This window comes from Oncorhynchus masou, chromosome 18, assembly GCF_036934945.1.
Source record: "Oncorhynchus masou masou isolate Uvic2021 chromosome 18, UVic_Omas_1.1, whole genome shotgun sequence".
In the NCBI taxonomy this organism is placed as follows: Eukaryota; Metazoa; Chordata; class Actinopteri; order Salmoniformes; family Salmonidae; genus Oncorhynchus; species Oncorhynchus masou.
In genome coordinates, this window is record NC_088229.1 from 9,272,192 (window position 1) to 9,294,807 (window position 22,616).

The 22,616-nt window shown below is 48.3% G+C and overlaps 1 protein-coding gene across 1 annotated transcript in view; it reads right to left on the minus strand.

Annotated features, from left to right (window-relative positions):
* The window catches only part of LOC135505128 (SRSF protein kinase 1-like), a 40,171-nt gene that overhangs the window by 12,134 nt on the left and 5,421 nt on the right, over positions 1–22,616 (minus strand). Inside the window, exons 3-10 of the mRNA XM_064924236.1 lie at positions 15,368–15,504; positions 13,599–13,707; positions 13,065–13,152; positions 12,725–12,919; positions 11,327–11,492; positions 11,160–11,185; positions 10,567–10,801; positions 9,560–10,279 (exon numbers count right to left, since the gene is read on the minus strand). Of these exons, the coding sequence (XP_064780308.1) occupies positions 9,560–10,279; positions 10,567–10,801; positions 11,160–11,185; positions 11,327–11,492; positions 12,725–12,919; positions 13,065–13,152; positions 13,599–13,707; positions 15,368–15,504 (1,676 nt within the window). The remainder of the gene's footprint in view (positions 1–9,559; positions 10,280–10,566; positions 10,802–11,159; positions 11,186–11,326; positions 11,493–12,724; positions 12,920–13,064; positions 13,153–13,598; positions 13,708–15,367; positions 15,505–22,616) is intronic.

Genomic DNA, 22,616 nt, shown 5'->3' on the forward strand with positions numbered 1-22,616 from the left:
TAACTACGGTTTCTACTCAGATCAGTTCAGAGAGAGACACAGGTCAACGGGACTACTAACTACGGTTTCTACTCAGATCAGTTCAAATAGAGAGAGAGACAGGTAGTCAACGGGACTACTAACTACGGTTTCTACTCAGATCAGTTCAGAGAGAGACAGGTAGTCAACGGGACTACTAACTACTGTTTCTACTCAGATCAGTTCAAATAGAGAGAGACAGGTAGTCAACGGGACTACTAACTACGGTTTCTACTCAGATCAGTTCAGAGAGAGACAGGTAGTCAACGGGACTACTAACTACGGTTTCTACTCAGATCAGTTCAGAGAGAGAGACAGGTAGTCAACGGGACTACTAACTACGGTTTCTACTCAGATCAGTTCAGAGAGAGACAGGTAGTCAACGGGACTACTAACTACGGTTTCTACTCAGATCAGTTCAGAGAGAGAGGTAGTCAGAGTCAACGGGACTACTAACTACGGTTTCAGTTCACTCAGATCAGTTCAGATCAGTTCAGAGAGACAGGTAGTCAACGGGACTACTAACTACGGTTTCTACTCAGATCAGTTCAGAGAGAGAGGTAGTCAACGGGACTACTAACTACGGTTTCTAGATCAGTTCAGAGGACAGGTAGTCAACGGGACTACTAACTACGGTTTCTACTCAGATCAGTTCAGAGAGACAGGTAGTCAACGGGACTACTAACTACTGGTTTCTACTCAGATCAGTTCAGAGAGAGAGAGAGACAGGTAGTCACTACTAACTACGGTTTCTACTCAGATCAGTTCAGAGAGACAGAGACAGGTAGTCAACGGGACTACTAACTACGGTTTCTACTCAGATCAGTTCAGAGAGAGAGAGACAGGTAGTCAACGGGACTACTAACTACGGTTTCTACTCAGATCAGTTCAGAGAGAGAGAGACAGGTAGTCAACGGGACTACTAACTACGGTTTCTACTCAGATCAGTTCAGAGAGACAGGTAGTCAACGGGACTACTAACTACGGTTTCTACTCAGATCAGTTCAGAGAGAGAGACAGGTAGTCAACGGGACTACTAACTACTGTTTCTACTCAGATCAGTTCAGAATAGAGAGAGAGACAGGTAGTCAACGGGACTACTAACTACGGTTTCTACTCAGATCAGTTCAGAGAGAGACAGGTAGTCAACGGGACTACTAACTACGGTTTCTACTCAGATCAGTTCAGAGAGAGAGAGAGAGACAGGTAGTCAACGGGACTACTAACTACGGTTTCTACTCAGATCAGTTCAGACTCAGATCAGTTCAGAGAGAGACAGGTAGTCAACGGGACTACTAACTACGGTTTCTACTCAGATCAGTTCAAATAGAGAGACAGGTAGTCAACGGGACTACTACTACTAACTACGGTTTCTACTCAGATCAGTTCAGAGAGAGAGACTACTAACTACGGACAGGTAGTCAACGGGACTACTAACTACGGTTTCTACTCAGATCAGTTCAAATAGAGAGAGACAGGTAGTCAACGGGACTACTAACTACGGTTTCTACTCAGATCAGTTCAAATAGAGAGAGACAGGTAGTCAACGGGACTACTAACTACTGTTTCTACTCAGATCAGTTCAGAGAGAGAGACAGGTAGTCAACGGGACTACTAACTACTGTTTCTACTCAGATCAGTTCAGAGAGAGAGACAGGTAGTCAACGGGACTACTAACTACGGTTTCTACTCAGATCAGTTCAGAGAGAGAGACAGGTAGTCAACGGGACTACTAACTACGGTTTCTACTCAGATCAGTTCAGAGAGAGAGACAGGTAGTCAACGGGACTACTAACTACGGTTTCTACTCAGATCAGTTCAGAGAGAGAGAGAGACAGGTAGTCAACGGGACTACTAATCAGTTCAGAGAGACAGGTTTCTACTCAGATCAGTTCAGAGAGAGAGACAGGTAGTCAACGGGACTACTAACTACGGTTTCTACTCAGATCAGTTCATAGTCAGTTCTAAAGATCAGTTCAGAGAGAGAGAGACAGGTAGTCAACTACGGGGACTACTAACTACGGTTTCTACTCAGATCAGTTCAGAGAGAGAGAGAGACAGGTAGTCAACGGGACTACTAACTACTGTTTCTACTCAGATCAGTTCAAATAGAGAGAGACAGGTAGTCAACGGGACTACTAACTACGGTTTCTACTCAGATCAGTTCAAATAGACTACTAACTACTGAGATCAGAGACAGGTACTAACTACTCTACTCAGATCAGGGACTACTCAACTACTAACTACTGTTTCTACTCAGATCAGTTCAAATAGAGAGAGACAGGTAGTCAACGGGACTACTAACTACTGTTTCTACTCAGATCAGTTCAAATAGAGAGAGACAGGTAGTCAACGGGACTACTAACTACGGTTTCTACTCAGATCAGTTCAAATAGAGAGAGACAGGTAGTCAACGGGACTACTAACTACGGTTTCTACTCAGATCAGTTCAAATAGAGAGAGACAGGTAGTCAACGGGACTACTAACTACGGTTTCTACTCAGATCAGTTCAAATAGAGAGTTCAGACAGGTAGTCAACGGGACTACTAAGATCTACAGGTAGTCAACGTTTCTACTCAGATCAGTTCAGAGAGAGACAGGTAGTCAACGGGACTACTAACTACTGTTTCTACTCAGATCAGTTCAAATAGAGAGAGACAGGTAGTCAACGGGACTACTAACTACGGTTTCTACTCAGATCAGTTCAAATAGAGAGAGACAGGTAGTCAACGGGACTACTAACTACGGTTTCTACTCAGATCAGTTCAAATAGAGACAGGTAGTCAACGGGACTACTAACTACGGTTTCTACTCAGATCAGTTCAGATAGTCAGGGACTACTAACTACTGTTTCTACTCAGATCAGTTCAAATAGAGAGAGACAGGTAGTCAACGGGACTACTAACTACGGTTTCTACTCAGATCAGTTCAAATAGAGAGAGACAGGTAGTCAACGGGACTACTAACTACGGTTTCTACTCAGATCAGTTCAAATAGAGAGAGACAGGTAGTCAACGGGACTACTAACTACTGTTTCTACTCAGATCAGTTCAAATAGAGAGAGACAGGTAGTCAACGGGACTACTAACTACGGTTTCTACTCAGATCAGTTCAGAGAGAGAGAGGTAGTCAACGGGACTACTAACTACTGTTTTCCAGATGTTCAAATAGAGAGAGACAGGTAGTCAAGCTACTAACTACTGTTTCTACTCAGATCAGTTCAAATAGAGCAGACAGGTAGTCAACGGGACTACCTGGTTTCTACTCAGATCAGTTCAAGCAGGAAGATAGTCAACGGGACTACTAACTACGGTTTCTACTCAGGTCAGTTCTGAGACAGGTAGTCAGGGACTACTCACCACCAGATCAGCAGGCAGGTAGTCAACGGGACTACTAACTACGGTACTACTCAGATCAGTTCAAATAGAGAGAGACAGGTAGTCAACGGGACTACTAACTACGGTTTCCACTCAGATCAGTTCAAATAGACAGGTAGTCTTAACAGTTTTCCAGTTCAGAGAGACAGGTAGTCAAGTGGTTTCTCCAGGGGATCAGTTCAGAGACCAGGTAGTCAACGGGACTTCCTGTTTCTGCTCAGATCAGTTCAAATAGAGAGAGACTAGTCAACGCAACTACTCAGATCAGTTCAAACTAGTCTACTAACCCTAGATCAGTTCAAATAGAGCAGGTAGTCAGGGAGACTCAGATCAGTTCAGAGACAGGTAGTCAAGGGACTACTAACTACGACTCAGATCAGTTCAGGAGAGAGAGACAGGTAGTCAGCGGGACTACTAACTACGGTTTCTACTCAGATCAGTTCAGAGAGAGAGACAGGTAGTCAACGGTGGTTTCTAGATCAGTTCAAATAGAGAGACAGGTAGTCAACGGGACTACTAAGGTTTCTACTCAGATCAGTTCAGAGAGAGACAGGTAGTCAACGGGACTACTAACTACGGTTTCTAGATCAGTTCAAGAGTGAGATTTCAGTGAGTCTAAGGTGGAGGGAACTACAGGCAGTTTCAGAGAGAGTTCAGAGAGACAGGTAGTCAACGGGACTACTAACTAGGTTTCTGAGACCTTCAGATCAGTTCAAATAGAAGAGACAGGTAGTCAGGGGACTAGGTTTCTACTCAGATCAGATCCCCAGAGAGAGAGAGAGAGCAGAGTCAAGGTGGAGGAGAGAGCAAGGTGGAGGGAGAGAGAGAGAAGGTGGCAAGGTGAGAGAGAGAGAGAGAGAGCAAGGTGGAGGGTCAGAGAGAGAGAGAGAGCAAGGTGGAGGGAGAGAGAGAGTCTTCCTGAGATTAAGAGGTGGAGGGAGAGAGAGAGAGAGCTGCTAGAGCAAGGTGGAGGGAGAGAGAGAGAGAGAGAGAGAGAGAAGGTGGAGGGAGAGAGAGAGAGAGAGAGCAAGGTGGAGGGAGAGAGAAGAGAGAGAGAGAGAGCAAGGTGGAGGGAGAGAGAGAGAGAGAGACAAGGTGGAGGGAGAGAGAGAGAGAGCAAGGTGGAGGGAGAGAGAGAGAGAGAGAGAGAGCAAGGTGGAGGGAGAGAGAGAGAGAGCAAGGTGGAGGGAGAGAGAGAGCAGAGGTGCAAGGGGAGGAGAGAGAGAGAGAGAGAGAGCAAGGTGGAGGGAGAGAGAGAGAGAGAGAGAGAGCAAGGTGGAGGGAGAGAGAGAGAGAGAGAGCAAGGTGGAGAGAGAGAGAGAGAGAGAGAGCAAGGTGGAGAGAGAGAGAGAGAGAGCAAGGTGGAGGGAGAGAGAGAGAGAGCAAGGTGGAGGGAGAGAGAGAGAGAGAGAGAGAGAGAGAGCAAGGTGGAGAGAGAGAGAGAGAGAGAGAGAGGAAGGTGGAGGGCAGGTGGAGAGAGAGAGAGAGAGAGCAAGGTGGAGGGAGAGAGAGAGAGAGAGAGGTGGAGAGAGAGAGAGAGAGAGCAAGGTGGAGGGAGAGAGAGAGAGAGAGAGAGCAAGGTGGAGGGAGAGAGAGAGAGAGAGCAAGGTGGAGGGAGAGAGAGAGAGAGAGAGAGAGAGAGAGCAAGGTGGAGGGAGAGAGAGAGAGAGAGAGCACGGTGGAGGGAGAGAGAGAGAGAGAGAGAGCAAGGTGGAGGGAGAGAGAGAGAGCAAGGTGGAGGGAGAGAGAGAGAGAGAGAGCAAGGTGGAGGGAGAGAGAGAGAGAGGAGGGAGAGAGAGAGAGAGAGCAAGGTGGAGGGAGAGAGAGAGAGAGAGAGCAAGGTGGAGGGAGAGAGAGAGAGAGAGAGAGCAAGGTGGAGGGAGAGAGAGAGAGAGAGAGCAAGGTGGAGGGAGAGAGAGAGAGAGAGAGAGCAAGGTGGAGGGAGAGAGAGAGAGAGAGCAAGGTGGAGGGAGAGAGAGAGAGAGAGAGCAAGGTGGAGGGAGAGAGAGAGAGAGAGAGAAAGGTGGAGGGAGAGAGAGGAGAGAGAGAGAGGAGGGGAGAGAGAGAGAGAGAGAGAGAGAGAAAGGTGGAGGGGAGAGAGAGAGAGGAGCAAGGTGGAGAGAGAGAGAGAGAGAGCAAGGTGGAGGGAGAGAGAGAGAGAGAGGTGGAGGGAGAGAGCAAGGTGGAGGGAGAGAGAGAGAGAGAGAGCAAGGTGGAGAGAGAGAGAGAGAGAGAGAGCAAGGTGGAGGGAGAGAGAGAGCAAGTGGAGGAGAAGGTGGCAGGGGAGAGAGAGAGAGAGAGAGAGCAAGGTGGAGGGAGAGAGAGAGAGAGAGAGAAGGTGGAGGGAGAGAGAGAGAGAGAGAGCAAGGTGGAGGGAGAGAGAGAGAGAGAGAGAGAGAGAGCAAGGTGGAGGGAGAGAGAGAGAGAGAGCAAGGTGGAGGGAGAGAGAGAAGAGAGCAAGGTGGAGGGAGAGAGAGAGAGAGAGCAAGGTGGAGGGAGAGAGAGAGAGAGAGAGCAAGGTGGAGGGAGAGAGAGAGCGCAAGGTGGAGGGAGAGAGAGAGAGAGAGAGAGCGCAAGGTGGAGGGAGAGAGAGAGAGAGAGAGAGAGCGCAAGGTGGAGGGAGAGAGAGAGAGAGAGAGAGAGAGCGCAAGGTGGAGGGAGAGAGAGAGAGAGAGAGCGCAAGGTGGAGGGAGAGAGAGAGAGAGAGAGAGCGCAAGGTGGAGGGAGAGAGAGAGAGAGCGCAAGGTGGAGGGAGAGAGAGAGAGAGAGGTGGAGGAGAGAGCGCAAGGTGGAGAGAGAGAGAGAGAGCGCAGGGAGGAGGAGAGAGAGAGAGCGCAAGGTGGAGGGAGAGAGAGAGAGAGAGCGCAAGGTGGAGAGAGAGAGAGAGAGCGCAAGGTGGAGGGAGAGAGAGAGAGAGAGCGCAAGGTGGAGGAGAGAGAGAGAGCGCAAGGTGGAGGGAGAGAGAGAGAGAGCAAGGTGGAGGGAGAGAGAGAGAGAGCGCAAGGTGGAGGGAGAGAGAGAGAGAGCGCAAGGTGGAGGGAGAGAGGTGGAGGGGAGAGAGAGAGAGAGCGCAAGGTGGAGGGAGAGAGAGAGAGAGCGCGCAAGGTGGAGGGAGAGAGAGAGAGAGAGCGCAAGGTGGAGGGAGAGAGAGAGAGAGCAAGGTGGAGGGAGAGAGAGAGAGCGCAAGGTGGAGGGAGAGAGAGAGAGAGCGCAAGGTGGAGGGAGGAGAGAGAGAGAGAGCAAGGCAAGGTGGAGGAGAGAGAGAGAGAGCGCAAGGTGGAGGGAGAGAGAGAGAGAGCAAGGTGGAGGGAGAGAGAGAGAGAGAGCGCAAGGTGGAGGGAGAGAGAGAGAGAGAGCAAGGTGGAGGGAGGTGGAGGAGAGAGCGCAAGGTGGAGGAGAGAGAGAGCGCAAGGTGGAGGGAGAGAGAGAGAGAGCGCAAGGTGGAGGGAGAGAGAGAGAGAGCGCAAGGTGGAGGGAGAGAGAGAGAGAGCGCAAGGTGGAGGGAGAGAGAGAGAGAGCGCAAGGTGGAGGGAGAGAGAGAGAGCGCAAGCAAGGTGGAGGGAGAGAGAGAGAGAGCAAGGGAGGAGGGAGAGAAGGTGGAGGGAGAGAGAGCAAGGTGGAGGGAGAGAGAGAGAGAGCAAGGTGGAGGGAGAGAGAGAGAGAGAGAGAGCAAGGTGGAGGGCAAGGTGGAGGAGAGAGAGAGAGAGCAAGGTGGAGGGAGAGAGAGAGAGAGAGAGAGCAAGGTGGAGGGAAGGAGAGAGAGAGAGAGCAAGGTGGAGGGAGAGAGAGAGAGGTGGAGAGAGAGAGAAGGTGGAGGGAGGGAGAGAGAGAGAGAGAGAGCAAGGTGGAGGGAGAGAGAGAGAGAGAGAGAGCAAGGTGGAGGGAGAGAGAGAGAGAGAGAGAGAGAGCAAGGTGGAGGGAGAGAGAGAGCAAGGTGGAGGGAGGGAGAGAGAGCAAGGTGGAGGGAGAGAGAGAGAGAGAAGGTGGAGGGGAGAGAGAGAGAGAGAGGTGGAGGAGAGAGCAAGGTGGAGAGAGAGAGAGAGAGAGCAAGGTGGAGGGAGAGAGAGAGAGAGAGAGCAAGGTGGAGGAGAGAGAGAGAGAGAGCAAGGTGGAGGGAGAGAGAGAGAGAGAGCGCAAGGTGGAGGGAGAGAGAGAGAGAGAGCAAGGTGGAGAGGGAGAGAGGAGAGAGAGAGCAAGGTGGAGGGAGAGAGAGAGAGAGAACAAGGTGGAGGGAGAGAGAGAGAGCAAGGTGGAGAGAGAGAGAGAGAGAGCAAGGTGGAGGGAGAGAGAGAGAGAGAGCAAGGTGGAGGGAGAGAGAGAGAGCAAGGTGGAGGGAGAGAGAGAGAGAGAGAGCAAGGTGGAGGGAGAGAGAGAGAGAGAGAGCAAGGTGGAGGGAGAGGAGAGAGAGAGAGAGCAAGGTGGAGGGAGAGAGAGAGAGAGCAAGGTGGAGGGAGAGAGAGAGAGAGAGAGCAAGGTGGAGGGAGAGAGAGAGAGAGAGAGCAAGGTGGAGGGAGAGAGAGTGAGAGAGAGAGAGAGCAAGGTGGAGGGAGAGAGAGAGAGAGAGAGCAAGGTGGGTGGAGGAGAGAGAGAGAGAGCAAGGTGGAGGGAGAGAGAGAGAGAGCAAGGTGGAGGGAGAGAGAGAGAGAGAGAGAGAGCAAGGTGGAGGGAGAGAGAGAGAGAGAGCACGGTGGAGGAGGGAGAGAGAGAGCAAGGTGGAGGGAGAGAGAGAGAGAGCGCAAGGTGGTGGAGGGAGAGAGAGAGAGCGCAAGGTGGAGGGAGAGAGAGAGAGAGAGAGCGCAAGGTGGAGGGAGAGAGAGAGAGAGAGCGCAAGGTGGAGGGAGAGAGAGAGAGAGAGCAAGGTGGAGGGAGAGAGAGAGAGAGAGAGAGCGCAAGGTGGAGGAGAGAGAGAGCAAGGTGGAGGTGAGAGAGCAAGGTGGAGGAGAGAGAGAGAGAGGTGGAGGTGGAGGGAGGTGGAGAGAGAGAGAGAGCGCAAGGTGGAGGGAGGGAGAGAGAGAGAGAGCGCAAGGTGGAGGGAGGGAGAGAGAGAGAGAGCGCAAGGTGGAGGGAGGGAGAGAGAGAGAGAGCGCAAGGTGGAGGGAGGGAGAGAGAGAGAGCAAGGTGGAGGGAGGGAGAGAGAGAGAGAGCAAGGTGGAGGGAGGGAGAGAGAGAGAGAGCAAGGTGGAGGGAGAGAGAGAGCAAGGTGGAGGGAGAGAGCAAGGGAGAGAGAGAGGTGGAGCAAGGTGGAGGGAGAGAGAGAGCAAGGTGGAGGGAGAGAGAGAGAGAGAGAGAGAGAGAGAGAGAGAGAGAGAGAGAGAGAGAGCAAGGTGGAGGGAGAGAGAGAGAGAGAGAGCAAGGTGGAGGGAGAGAGAGAGAGAGAGCAAGGTGGAGGGAGAGAGAGAGAGAGAGAGCAAGGTGGAGGGAGAGAGAGAGAGAGAGAGCAAGGTGGAGGGAGAGAGAGAGAGAGAGAGAGCAAGGTGGAGGGAGAGAGAGAGAGAGAGAGCAAGGTGGAGTGAGAGAGAGAGAGAGCAAGGTGGAGGGAGAGAGAGAGAGAGCAAGGTGTAGGGAAAGAGAGAGAGAGCAAGGTGGAGGGAGAGAGAGAGAGAGAGAGCAAGGTGGAGGGAGAGAGAGAGAGAGAGAGAGAGCAAGGTGGAGGGAGAGAGAGAGAGAGAGAGAGCAAGGTGGAGGGAGAGAGAGAGAGAGCAAGGTGGAGGGGGAGAAAGAGGAAGGGAAAGGCAGAGAGGAAAACAACCAGCCATTTCAACACTGACCTGACAGTAAAATAAAGGAAGAACACAAACTACTGTACTTAAAACTCAGATGAGGCGATCACTTTGTTCAATCATAACTAACCTTCTGGTTGTATCGCTAGAGATAAATATATAGCCATGGAGACAGCTCCACCACAAGGCAGGGCTCTGAAAGTGAGACCATTTTACTTAAATATTTTGCTGTGCGACCTGACATTTTTTATTTAGGAGCACCAGTGCGCCTAGAAAAATGATCACCCAGATGGATTAACTGTTGCAACGTAGAGCAGCCCTTGGGTGCCATGGAGATTCATGAACGTGGTTCTTACAGTAACGACAAAGAAAACGTTGTTACATCAAACGTGCTCCACCCTGCATATAGCAGCGTAATGTTCACAACAATATGCTCTACTCACCATCCTTTAGACTCTCCTGTTCTCCTCCATACTGGATGTTATCCAGCATCTCTGTGGCCTCCTCCTCCTCCTCCCCATGACTCCTGTTCTGCTCCTCCTCCTCCCAACTCCTATCCTGCGCCTCCTCCGTGACTTCCTCCTGATTCTTCTTCTCCTGTTCCTCCTCTTCCAGTGACAACTCCTCCTCCCGGACCCTGAAGCTTGTTGACTCCATCTCAGATGCTTCTCTCCTTATCTCAGTCACCTTCCTGGGTCGAGCTCCACTCCCCTCACTCTCTGGGGTCTTAGGTTCCTCTGTTTCCGGGGACACCAGGCCGTTACACACGGGTTGAGGAGGTGGAGACTCCTGACCATTTGACACCTTTTTTGACCCCTGTGGGTTTGATAATATTGACCCCTGTGGGTTTGATAATATTGACCCCTGTGGGTTTGACAATATTGACCCCTGTGGGTTTGACAATATTGACCCCTGTGGGTTTGACAATATTGACTCCTGTGGGTTTGACAATATTGACTCCTGTGGGTTTGACTCCTGAAGAAGACCGTGATCTTCTGCTGGGTCTGTGTTACCGTTGTGTTGGTCTTCCTCCTTCCACTGTGCCTTCCTCTCCTTTGTTTCATCTTCCTCTTCATCAGGACGAAGGCCGTTAAAGTTCACCTCTACCTCAGTTATTATGCTTTCTGGTACGATCCGCGGAACTTCCGCACCCGCAATGTATGCTGGGTAAACAAGAAAACAACACATCATTAGATTTAGTGGAGGCTGGACTAGTAGCTCCCTTCTAATTAGTCTGATTATGTGTTGTTCTTCATCCTGGTCTTGGAGACCCACTGGGTGTGCAGGTTTTTGTCCCAGCCCAGCTGGGCTTGATAATTAGTAGATTAGTTGAGTCCGGTGCATCAGTGCTGAGCAAAAAGCCTGTAAAACCCAGTGTGGATCTCCAGGCCCATGATCGAAAAAGACTAATCTAACCAACTAACCAATGAGTTGAATTCCAGACACTCACCGGTTGTGTCTTGGCTGGCCATCTCCTGTAAGGAAACCTGTCTGAGAGGAGCACAATATGTCCCCTGCTGTTTGGAAGAGACTGGAGACTCTGGGTCCTCTTCATCCTCCTCATCTCCCCTCCCCGGAGCCTTCTCCATCTCCTCCAGATCCAGAATGCACTTCTCCAACAGCTCCGCCTGACGCTTCTGCTTCTTCTTTAACTTCTTTTTCTTGTTCTTGGACATTTTGGCCACCTGGAAAAGAGGAAGACAAGCAGTGAGCCAGACAGAACAGCGACAGGGGTTCAGTAACAACAACAGGGGTTCAGTAACAACAGCAACAGGGGTTCAGTAACAACAACAGGGGTTCAGTAACAACAGCAACAGGGGTTCAGTAACAACAGCAACAGGGGTTCAGTAACAACAACAGGGGTTCAGTAACAACAACAGGGGTTCAGTAACAACAACAGGGGTTCAGTAACAACAACAGGGGTTTAGTAACAACAACAGGGGTTTAGTAACAACAACAGGGGTTCAGTAACAACAACAGGGGTTCAGTAACAACAACAGGGGTTTAGTAACAACAAACAAATCTCAAGCAGAGACAACTTACTGCTTTTGGAGCTGGCGCTGTGCTGACTGAAAAGAGACAGAGCCAAGTAAGAATACAAACCAATAATAACCTTGTGCCCAAACCCAGAAAAAGCAGGGCCCCCCAATAAACTGGAAGGAGGGCACTGTATCACAGTAGTCAGTGTGTACTGTGTGTATAGCCCCTACCTGCGGACCCTGAGGGAGGGGGAGCCCCTGCTTTCTGCCACTCTGTAGCCTCTGCGGCCAGCCTCCTCACATAAGGCTCATTCACTGTCAGCAGGATGTTCTCTGGCTTGATGTCAGTGTGGATGATCTCACACTTGGTGTGAAGGTAGTCCAGGCCTTGGAGAACCTGAATAACATTACATTTTAGTCATTACGCTCTTATCCAGCCTGATTCACTTTCACTGCATTCAATTAAAGGAAGATAAAACAACCACATATCAGATATGGCAAGTAAAACGTTCAAACATCCACAAACACTTACAGGGGGAAACAATGTCTCATCACACATTGTTTAAATAAATGTGGATTCTGAGATTAGGGTCGCTCTTGGTGCTACTAGTCGCGTGTCGCTCTTGGTGCTACTAGTCGCGTGTCGCTCTTGGTGCTACTAGTCGCGTGTCGCTCTTGGTGCTACTAGTCGCGTGTCGCTCTTGGTGCTACTAGTCGCGTGTCGCTCTTGGTGCTACTAGTCGCGTGTCGCTCTTGGTGCTACTAGTCGCGTGTCGCTCTTGGTGCTACTAGTCGCGTGTCGCTCTTGGTGCTACTAGTCGCGTGTCGCTCTTGCTGCTACTAGTCGCGTGTCGCTCTTGCTGCTACTAGTTACCCGTCGCTCTTGCTGCTACTAGTTACCCGTCGCTCTTGCTGCTACTAGTTACCCGTCGCTGCTACTAGTTACCCGTCGCGTGTCGCTCTTGCTGCTACTAGTTACCCGTCGCGTGTCGCTCTTGCTGCTACTAGTTACCCATGGCGTGTCGCTCTTGCTGCTACTAGTTACCCGTCGCGTGTCGCTCTTGCTGCTACTAGTTACCCGTCGCTCTTGCTGCTACTAGTTACCCGTCGCGTGTCGCTCTTGCTGCTACTAGTTAACCGTCGCGTGTCGCTCTTGCTGCTACTAGTTACCCGTCACGTGTCGCTCTTGGTGCTACTAGTTACCCGTCGCGTGTCGCTCTTGGTACTACTAGTTACCCGTCGCGTGTCGCTCTTGCTGCTACTAGTTACCCGTCGCGTGTCGCTCTTGCTAATAGTTACCCGTCGCGTGTCGCTCTTGCTAATAGTTACCCGTCGCGTGTCGCTCTTGCTAATAGTTACCCGTCGCGTGTCGCTCTTGCTACTAGTTACCCGTCGCGTGTCGCTCTTGCTACTAGTTACCCGTCGCGTGTCGCTCTTGCTACTAGTTACCCGTCACGTGTCGCTCTTGCTACTAGTTACCTGTCACGTGTCGCTCTTGCTAATAGTTACCCGTCGCGTGTCGCTCTTGCTAATAGTTACCCGTCGCGTGTCGCTCTTGCTAATAGTTACCCGTCGCGTGTCGCTCTTGCTAATAGTTACCCGTCGCGTGTCGCTCTTGCTACTAGTTACCTGGCGTATGATGCTCTTGACGCAGGGCAGTGGAAGGCCCTGGTAGTTGGACTTGATGATCCACTTCAGTAGGTGGTGCCCCAGCACCTCAAACACCATGCACACATGAGTCCCGTTAACGCCGGAGATCTTGAAGTCATCCAGTAGCTGGACCACCATCTCCCTCTTGGGATCGTCAGGGTCCGTGTTTCTCACCTACGAAGCAAAGACAGAAAAAAATAAAAACTTATCAGAACAAAAGTGTCTGAAAGGAAAATAGAGAATAAAGGAGGCATTTTACAGATGGAAACATCAGCCTGATGTTATGTTGGGTATAAATGACTGTTAAGGTTGTACTCACAGATCTGAGCAGTTTGATCTCATCCACGGCTGTCTCGGTGTAATGCTCTGCACTCTTCACAACCTTCATAGCCACAAACCGCTTCACCCTACAACACAGACTGTCAAGTCAGTCAAGCTGACACAGAAGACAGTCTCTCTGTCCCAAATGCACCCTATTCCTTATATAGGCCAATACTTAGTGGGGCAAAAAAGTATTTAGTCAGCCACCAATTGTGCAAGTTCTCCCACTTAAAAAGATGAGGCCTGTAATTTTCATCATAGGTACACTTGAACTATGACAGACAAAACGAGAATTTTTTTCTCTCCAGAAAATCACAGCGTAGGATTTTTAATGAATTTATTTGCAAATTATGGTGGAAAATAAGTATCTTTTTAAGTGTGAGAACGTGCACAATTGGTGGCTGACTAAATACTTTGTTGCCCCACTGTATGGCTGTGAGCCAATACAGTGCCATTTCAAAAGGTGCTCAAAGAAAACATCCACCTTTGCATGTGTGTTAACAGAGAGAAACAGAGGAGAATAAGCTCTTACTGTATGTCCCAGGCCAGCCACACAGTGGAGAAGTGACCCCAGCCCAGCTTCCTGATCACATGGTACCTCCCATTGAACAGGTCTCCTATCTTTACATGGTGGTAGCCACCTAGACAAACAGGAGAATGGCAACAGAAGAAAAGCAAGTTCAACATTCATTATTTTGTTATTTAGGACTAATAATGTGAAGAAAAAAAATATATATATATAAAAAAACACATATTACATTTACATTTAAGTCATTTAGCAGACGCTCTTATCCAGAGCGACTTACAAATTGGTGAATTCACCTTCTGACATCCAGTGGAACAGCCACTTTACAATAGTGCATCTAAATCATTTAAGGGGGGGGGGGAGTGAGAAGGATTACTTATCCTATCCTAGGTATTCCTTGAAGAAGAACACACACAGAACTAAAATATTAACATGCAACAATTTCAACAATTTTACTGAGTTACAGTACATGTAAGGAAATCAGTTAATTGAAATAAATAAATTAGGCCCTAATCTATGGATTTCACATGACTGGGCAGGGGTACAGCCATAGGTGGCAATAGGCCCACCCACTAAGGAGCCAGGCCCACCCACTGGGGAGCCAAGCCCAGCCAATCAGAATATGTTTTTCACCCACAAAAAGAGCTTTATTACAGACAGAAATACTCCTCAGTTCTATCAGCTGTATGTTGTGAGGCGGTTTGGACGTACTGCCAAATTCTCTAAAACGATTTTTAAGGCGGCTTATGGTAGAGAAATCAACATCTCTGGTGGACATTCCTGCAGTCAGCATGCCAACTGCACGCTCCCTCAAAACCCGAGACATCTGTGGCATTGTGTCATGTGACAAAACTACACATTTTAGAGAAGGTGCATCAATGTATTGATCACGCTGTTTAATCAGCTTCTTGATATGCCACACCTGTGAGGTGGATGGATTATCTTGGGAAAGGAGAAATGTTCACTAACAGGGATGTCAACAAATTTCTACACAAAATAAGAAATTTCAGCTTTTTCTACATATGGAACATTTCTGGGATCTTTTATTTCATTAAAATGTAAATGTGAGGGCCTCCCGGGTGGTGCAGTAGTTAAGGGCGCTATACTGCAGCGCCAGCTGTGCCACCAGAGACTCTGACTTCATGCTCAGGCTCTGTCGTAACCGGCCGCGACCGGGAGGTCCGTGGGGTGACGCACAATTGGCCTAGCGTCGTCCGGGTTAGGGAGGTTTTGGCCGGTAGGGAAATCCTTGTCTCACCAGCGACTCCCGTGGCGGGCCGGGCGCAGTGCGCGCTAACCAAGGTTGCCAGGTGCACAGTGTTTCCTCCGGTGCGGCTGGCTTCCGGGTTGGATGGCGCTGTGTTAAGAAGCAGTTGGTTGGGTTGTGTATCAGAGGACGCATGACTTTCAACCTTCGTCTCTCCCGAGCCCGTACGGGAGTTGTAGCGATGAGACAAGATAGTAGCTACTAAAACAATTGGATACCACAAAATTGGGGAAAAAAAGGGGTACATTTAAATAAAATATATATATTTTTAAACAAATGTAAATGTGTGAAATTTGCATTTAAGTTTTGGAACTAAACTCTTCAAATATAAGTTCTGGATACTGTCGGTATTTCACTTATTTTTACCTAGATTCGGGTTCCGTGGCAACCGAGTGGATCCGAGTTCCGTGGCAACCGAGTGGATCCGAGTTCCGTGGCAACCGAGTGGAGTCTCGGGTACTTCCTGGAAGACCTCTAGGACATCCGAGTGTATATAAGGGCAACTCACCTTTGCAGTAATCGTTGGGGTCTTCCTGCTCCTCGTCATCAGAGCCTAGGATCTCCTCAGGCTCATCTTGCTCCTGGGGAGAGGCCTCTGGCTGGGGCTGCTGCTGGGCTGCTGTCCCCCTGGGGGGGGCAGGATGCCTGGGAGACACACATGAACGTTATGACGGTATAATAACAGAACACAGGGCCTTCAGAAAGTATTCATATCCCTCGACTTATTCCACATTCTTGTGTTACAGCCTGAATTCAAAATGGATTAAATATACTTTTCACCCACCTACACACACACACAAAACAAAATACTCCAGAATGACAAATTGAAAACATGTTTAGACAATTTCGCAAATATATTGAAAATAAAATACAGAAATCGAATTTACACATGTATTCACACCCCTTTGCTAGGCCACTCCACATTTGAGCTCCGGTGCATCCAACTTCGTTTGATCATTCTTGAGACGTCCTTACAACTTGGAGTCCACCTGTAGCCAATTCAATTGTTTGGACGTAATATAAAAAGCAACACAACCTGTCTATATAAAAAGGTCCCATTGTTAACAGTGCATGTCAGTACAGAAACTATAGCATGAAATCCAAGGAATTGCCCGTAGATCTCTGAGATAGATAGGGGTAGCAGGTAGCCTTGTGGTTAGAGCATTGGGCCAGTAATGGAAAAGTTGCTAGATCAAAACCCCAAGCTGACAAGGTTAAAAATCTGTCGTTCTGCCCCTTAACAAGGCAGTTAAACCCACTATTCCTAGGCCGCCATTGTAAATAAGAATTTGTTTTTAACTGACTTGCCTAGTTTAATAAAGGTTAAATAAAATAAATTAATAGAATTGTGATGAGGCATACCTGGGGAAAGGGTTTAAAAATAGTCTATAGAGTTGTAAGTTTCCAAGAGCACAGTGGTCTCCATCATTGGAGAATATAAAAAAATATGTAACTACCCAGACTCTGATTAGAGCCGGCCATCTGACCAAACTACGCAACAGGGCAAGAAGGACCTTGGTCAGGGAAGTGACCAAGAACCCAATGACCACTGACAGAAGTACAAAGTTCCTAGGCTGAAGTGGGAGAACCTTCCAGAAGGACAACAGTCTCTACAGCACTTCATCCTTCTGGGATATAAGGGAGAGTGGCCAGACCGACGCCACTCCTGAGAAAAATGGTACATGACAGCACGCTTGGAGTTTGCAATTAGGCACCCGAGAGACTTCCAGCATAAAGATTATGGTCTAATGAGAAATAAAATGGAACTTTGGCCTGAATACAAATCGCCACGTCTCGAGAAAACCAGGGACAGCTCGTCACCCATCTAACACCATCCCTACCGTGAAGCATGGTGGTGGAAGCATCATGCTATGGGGATGCTTTTCAGCAGCGGGGACTGGGAGACTGGTAAGGATAGAGGGAACAATGAATGGAACCAAATAGAGGCAAATCGTTGATGATAACTTGCTTCAGAGTGCCAACGACAGGCTGGGGCGAAGATTTACATTCCAACAGGACAATGACCCAAAGCAACGTTGGAATGGCTTCAGAACAAGAATGTGAAAGTCCTTGAGTGACCAAGCCAAAGCCCAGACTTGAATGCGGTTGAAAATCTGTGGAAAGACTTGAAGATTGCTGTTCACCGCTGCGCCACATTGAATTTAACAGAGCTTAAGAAAATCCCCAAATCAAGACGACTCAAAACTATAGTCGCCAGCCAAAGGTGCTTCTACAAAGTATTGACTCAAGGGGTGTGAATACTTATGCAAATGAGATTTCTGTATTTAAATGTTCAATACATTTGCTAATATTTCTAAAAAAAACATGCTTTCACTTGGTCATTATGGGTTATTGTATGTTTAGATAGGCGAGAGAGAAAGAAACAAAAATCAACGTAATCAATTCTGAATTCGGGCTATAACAACAAAACAAGACAAGGGGTATGAATACTTTCTGAAAGCACTGTTTTTAGAACATAGGAGGCCCCTGTTTCAGGTTGCTGCTGGGACGCTGTCCCCCTGGGGTGGGCTGGCTGCCTGGAGGACAGTCTAGTATGAGTGATGCAAGTAACTACAGTAAAATAATTAAATATCATTAGCGATTATCGCATTTTAACATCGTCTCGCACGCTAAATGCAGTTTTAAATACTAACCATCCCTTTTCATAAACATAGACATTTTCCCATGGATGACAAACGTTTCCCCCTAGAGATGAGTGACTTGCCTTGGCATTTACACTGACATTTGATACAGGACTGTTGCCCTTTCCATTCAAGACATCCCAGAGCAGTGACAGCCAGCTAACCACCTTACTGCTCTCAAAATAAACTCAAGTTATTCACATACATAGGATGACTTCAGTGAGGATATCCATTGTTAGAAAAATACAAAAAGTATTTGCCAGAACTCTAGGCTGTGTTGTGTTGTTCCGGGTGCAGACGAGACTAGGCTGTGTTGTGTTGTTCCGGGTGCAGACGAGACTAGGCTGTGTTGTTCTGGGTGCAGACGAGACTAGGCTGTGTTGTTCTGGGTGCAGACGAGACTAGGCTGTGTTGTGTTGTTCCGGGTGCAGACGAGACTAGGCTGTGTTGTTCTGGGTGCAGAGGAGACTAGGCTGTGTTGTTCTGGGTGCAGACGAGACGAGGCTGTGTTGTTCTGGGTGCAGACGAGACTAGGCTGTGTTGTTCTGGGTGCAGACGAGACTAGGCTGTGTTGTTCTGGGTGCAGAGGAGACTGTGTGTTGTTCTGGGTGCAGACTAGGCTGTGTTGTTCTGGGTGCAGACGAGACTAGGCTGTGTTGTTCTGGGTGCAGACGAGACGAGGCTGTGTTGTTCTGGGTGCAGACGAGACGAGGCTGTGTTGTTCTGGGTGCAGACGAGACGAGGCTGTGTTGTTCTGGGTGCAGACGAGACTAGGCTGTGTTGTTCTGGGTGCAGACGAGACTAGGCTGTGTTGTTCTGTTCTGGGTGCAGAAACTGCCATAAGCTCTGATAATGCCTTAATGGGCCGGGCATTTCCACCATCCATAATGTCACGCTTCAGTTAACCCGTGCTGCGAACTTCATGCTATAAATATAGCAGCACAGCAGATAGGCATTACATAACATAGGACGTCTGCAATGTGTGATGGCATAGTGTGGGTCGGCTTGGCTGCTGGGGATAAACCACAACCATCTTCATCCTTTCTATAATAGGACAACGGCTGCACATTTTGGGAACATTCAGGAGAAGGAAACTTTCCGTGGTAATTAAACAGGAATATATGGGAATTAACGGAAATATATGCAAATTAATATTAATACAATTTAAAATGTAGATATTTACCATATCATATGGAGATAGAAACAAACATTTTACCTCATCATAAGTAGACAATTGCAAATGATTAAATCCTTCCAATAGAAAAATATAATTTAGTAACGAATTGAACTAATTAAATGAGTTGACTCTTCATGAGATGATTTCACTGAACAACAAAAGGGAATATTGAATGATCCATCACATCTCCCAAAATCGTTTTCAACATACATCTGTAAAATGATAGTTTCTAGACTAAAGCTTTGGTTGTCTTCCTCTCAGGCTTCCATGTCTTCTCCCTGTACCTCCTCAATATCCACCTCTTGAAAATCAGACTCTGAGGCAGCATCTTCACTGTCACTTTCCAACCTTGTTGAGGATGGCTCGTTGTCAGGTTCAAAAAGCCTCAAATTTGCCCAGATGGCCACCATTTTGTAAACTCTTGTATTGGTCCGTCTGTTGCATAATTTGATGTGTGTGTGTTCCCAAGCGAGGACCAGTTGCAGTCTGAGGTGGCTGATGTTGGTGTGATTTGGAGGATGATGGAGGCAACAGGGGAAAGAGCCTCAGATCAACAAAGTCCCTTCCACCAGGTGGCTGATGAGATATGTTGACACCACTGCCTTATTGCATCTCCATCCCAAAGCCCTTACTTGGAAGTGTACTTTTCCAGACTGCCAAGAACCTTTCCCTCGTCCAGATCGTGGCGAGACGCGGTAGTGATGACACCATAGGCCTTGTTGATCTCTGCACCAGACAGGATGCTCATTTTGTACCTCGAATAGAAGTAGAAGGACTTTTGTCAGAGGTTGCTTGTTGAGCGTCGAGGGTACTTTATGCACTTGGCCAGATGATTCTGCATCTTTGTTGCATTCTTCACATGATTTGGCATGATATTTGCAAATGTACACAGCTTTTCCTTTTTCATTAGCTGCAGTGAAATGTCTCCACACACCAGATAGTGCCCGTGGCATTTTCCTGTAAAGATTAGAATTTTTTTTAGCATGTATGGAAACAGGTGAATTAACACTCAGTTAGCAGGATCAAGCTAGCAAAACCCCACATGGTAGCAAAAACAAACTATCAGAAATTATCAACAAGTTAGAAATTATTTAAACACACTTTGCTGTAGGCTACTATTTACTAGTTAACAAAAAATCAAGCATGTCATAAAATATATTCACCCCACCCAGTATTGTAATCAAAACTTACCCGAAAGCATGTAGTCCTTGGCTCAGTGTAGTAGTGTGGGCTCAATAACATCTCATTAGTGGGCAAGATCTTGAGAATCAGCTGTACATGCAGAGGGTTGCAATTCTATTGAGTTGGGGATAGTTTAACCAAAATATGCCACAAGACCTAGAATTGCCTTACATGTATCCCACAAAAAAAAAGGTTCACTGTTATAAGCTAACTTTTTTTTGATGAATTTACGCAAAATTCCCCTTAACTTCCCATGGAAAACTCCACCCAAAAATACCACAAATTTACCAGAAAGTTTCTGACCCTTTGCAACCCTAAACAGGATTTACTAAAATACTGTACATCATTCATTATGGGTGTTATAGGATTACTTGAGGTATAATGTCAGTATCTCACTGATCATCCCTAAAGCCAACACCTCATTTGGCCACCTTCCTTTCCAGTTCTCTGCTGCCTGTGACTGGAACGAATTGCAAAAATAGCTGAAGTTGAAGACTTTTATCTCCCTCACCAACTTCAAACATCTGCTATCTGAGCAGCTAACCGATCGCTGCAGCTGTACATAGCCTATCGGTAAATAGCCCACCCAATTTTACCTACCTCATCCCCATACTGTTTTTATTTACTTTTCTGCTCTTTTGCACACCAATATCTCTACCTGTACATGACCATCTGATCATTTATCACTCCAGTGTTAATCTGCAAAATTGTAATTATTTGCCTACCTCCTCATGCCTTTTGCACACAATGTATATAGACTCTCTTTTTTTCTACTGTGTTATCGACTTGTTAATTGTTTACTCCATGTGTAACTCTGTGTTGTCTGTTCACACTGCTATGCTTTATCTTGGCCAGGTCGCAGTTGCAAATGAGAACTTGTTCTCAACTAACCTACCTGGTTAAATAAAGGTGAAATAAATAAATACAAAAATTCTGGACAGGGCCAAGAGTCACCAACATGTGTACTAAACTTGTGTACCTGTCGTGGGATACTTTAATCTGACCCAGTCACTTCTGGCCGCTTCACATATTGTGATATATAATTAGGGATTACTGTAGACCTGGGACACCAATTAACAAATTAACAGAGTACAAATAACTGTCAGATGGAAACAAAACAAAAACAGAAGTGCATTTAGACCCCCAGAAGGCCCTGCTGTATGGATTTAGACCCCCAGAAGGCCCTGCTGTATGGATTTAGACCCCCAGAAGGCCCTGCTGTATGGATTCAGACCCCCAGAAGTGGCCCTGCTGTATGGATTCAGACCCCCAGAAGTGGCCCTGCTGTATGGATTCAGACCCCCAGGAGTGGCCCTGCTGTATGGATTCAGACCCCCAGGAGTGGCCCTGCTGTATGGATTCAGACCCCCAGAAGTGGCCCTGCTGTATGGATTTAGACCCCCAGAAGGCCCTGCTGTATGGATTCAGACCCCCAGAAGGCCCTGCTGTATGGATTCAGACCCCCAGAAGTGGCCCTGCTGTATGGATTCAGACCCCCAGGACTGGCCCTGCTGTATGGATTCAGACCCCCAGAAGGCCCTGCTGTATGGATTCAGACCCCCAGGAGTGGCCCTGCTGTATGGATTCAGACCCCCAGAAGGCCCTGCTGTATGGATTCAGACCCCAGAAGGCCCTGCTGTATGGATTCCCTGCTGTATGGATTCAGACCCCCAGGAGTGGCCCTGCTGTATGGATTCAGACCCCCAGGAGTGGCCCTGCTGTATGGATTCAGACCCCCATGGATTCAGACGCCCAGGAGTGGCCCTGCTGTATGGATTCAGACCCCAGGAGTGGCCCTGCTGTATGGATTCAGACCCCCAGGAGTGGCCCTGCTGTATGGATTCAGACCCCCAGGAGTGGCCCTGCTGTATGGATTCAGACCCCCAGGACTGGCCCTGCTGTATGGATTCAGACCCCAGAAGGCCCTGCTGTATGGATTCAGACGCCCAGGAGTGGCCCTGCTGTATGGATTCAGACCCCCAGGAGTGGCCCTGCTGTAGTCACCCCCAGAAGGCCCTGCTGTACAGACATATCAGTCACTATCACAACCACACAGGTAAAATATTTACATTAGCTCATAACATTTCCAGATACGCTGCATTCCTCCTGCCTACAGAGAATAGACACGCTGTATTCCTCCTGCCTACAGAGAATAGACACGCTGCAGTCCTCCTGCCTACAGAGAATAGACACGCTGCAGTCCTCCTGCCTACAGAGAATAGACACGCTGCAGTCCTCCTGCCTACAGAGAATAGACACGCTGCAGTCCTCCTGCCTACAGAGAATAGACACGCTGCAGTCCTCCTGCCTACAGAGAATAGACACGCCGCAGTCCTCCTGCCTACAGAGAATAGACACGCCGTAGTCCTCCTGCCTACAGAGAATAGACACGCCGTAGTCCTCCTGCCTACAGAGAATAGACACGCCGTAGTCCTCCTGCCTACAGAGAATAGACACGCCGCAGTCCTCCTGCCTACAGAGAATAGACACGCTGTAGTCCTCCTGCCTACAGAGAATAGACACGCTGTAGTCCTCCTGCCTACAGAGAATAGACACGCTGTAGTCCTCCTGCCTACAGAGAATAGACACGCTGTAGTCCTCCTGCCTACAGAGAATAGACACGCTGTAGTCCTCCTGCCTACAGAGAATAGACACGCTGTAGTCCTCCTGCCTACAGAGAATAGACACGCTGTAGTCCTCCTGCCTACAGAGAATAGACACGCTGTAGTCCTCCTGCCTACAGAGAATAGACACGC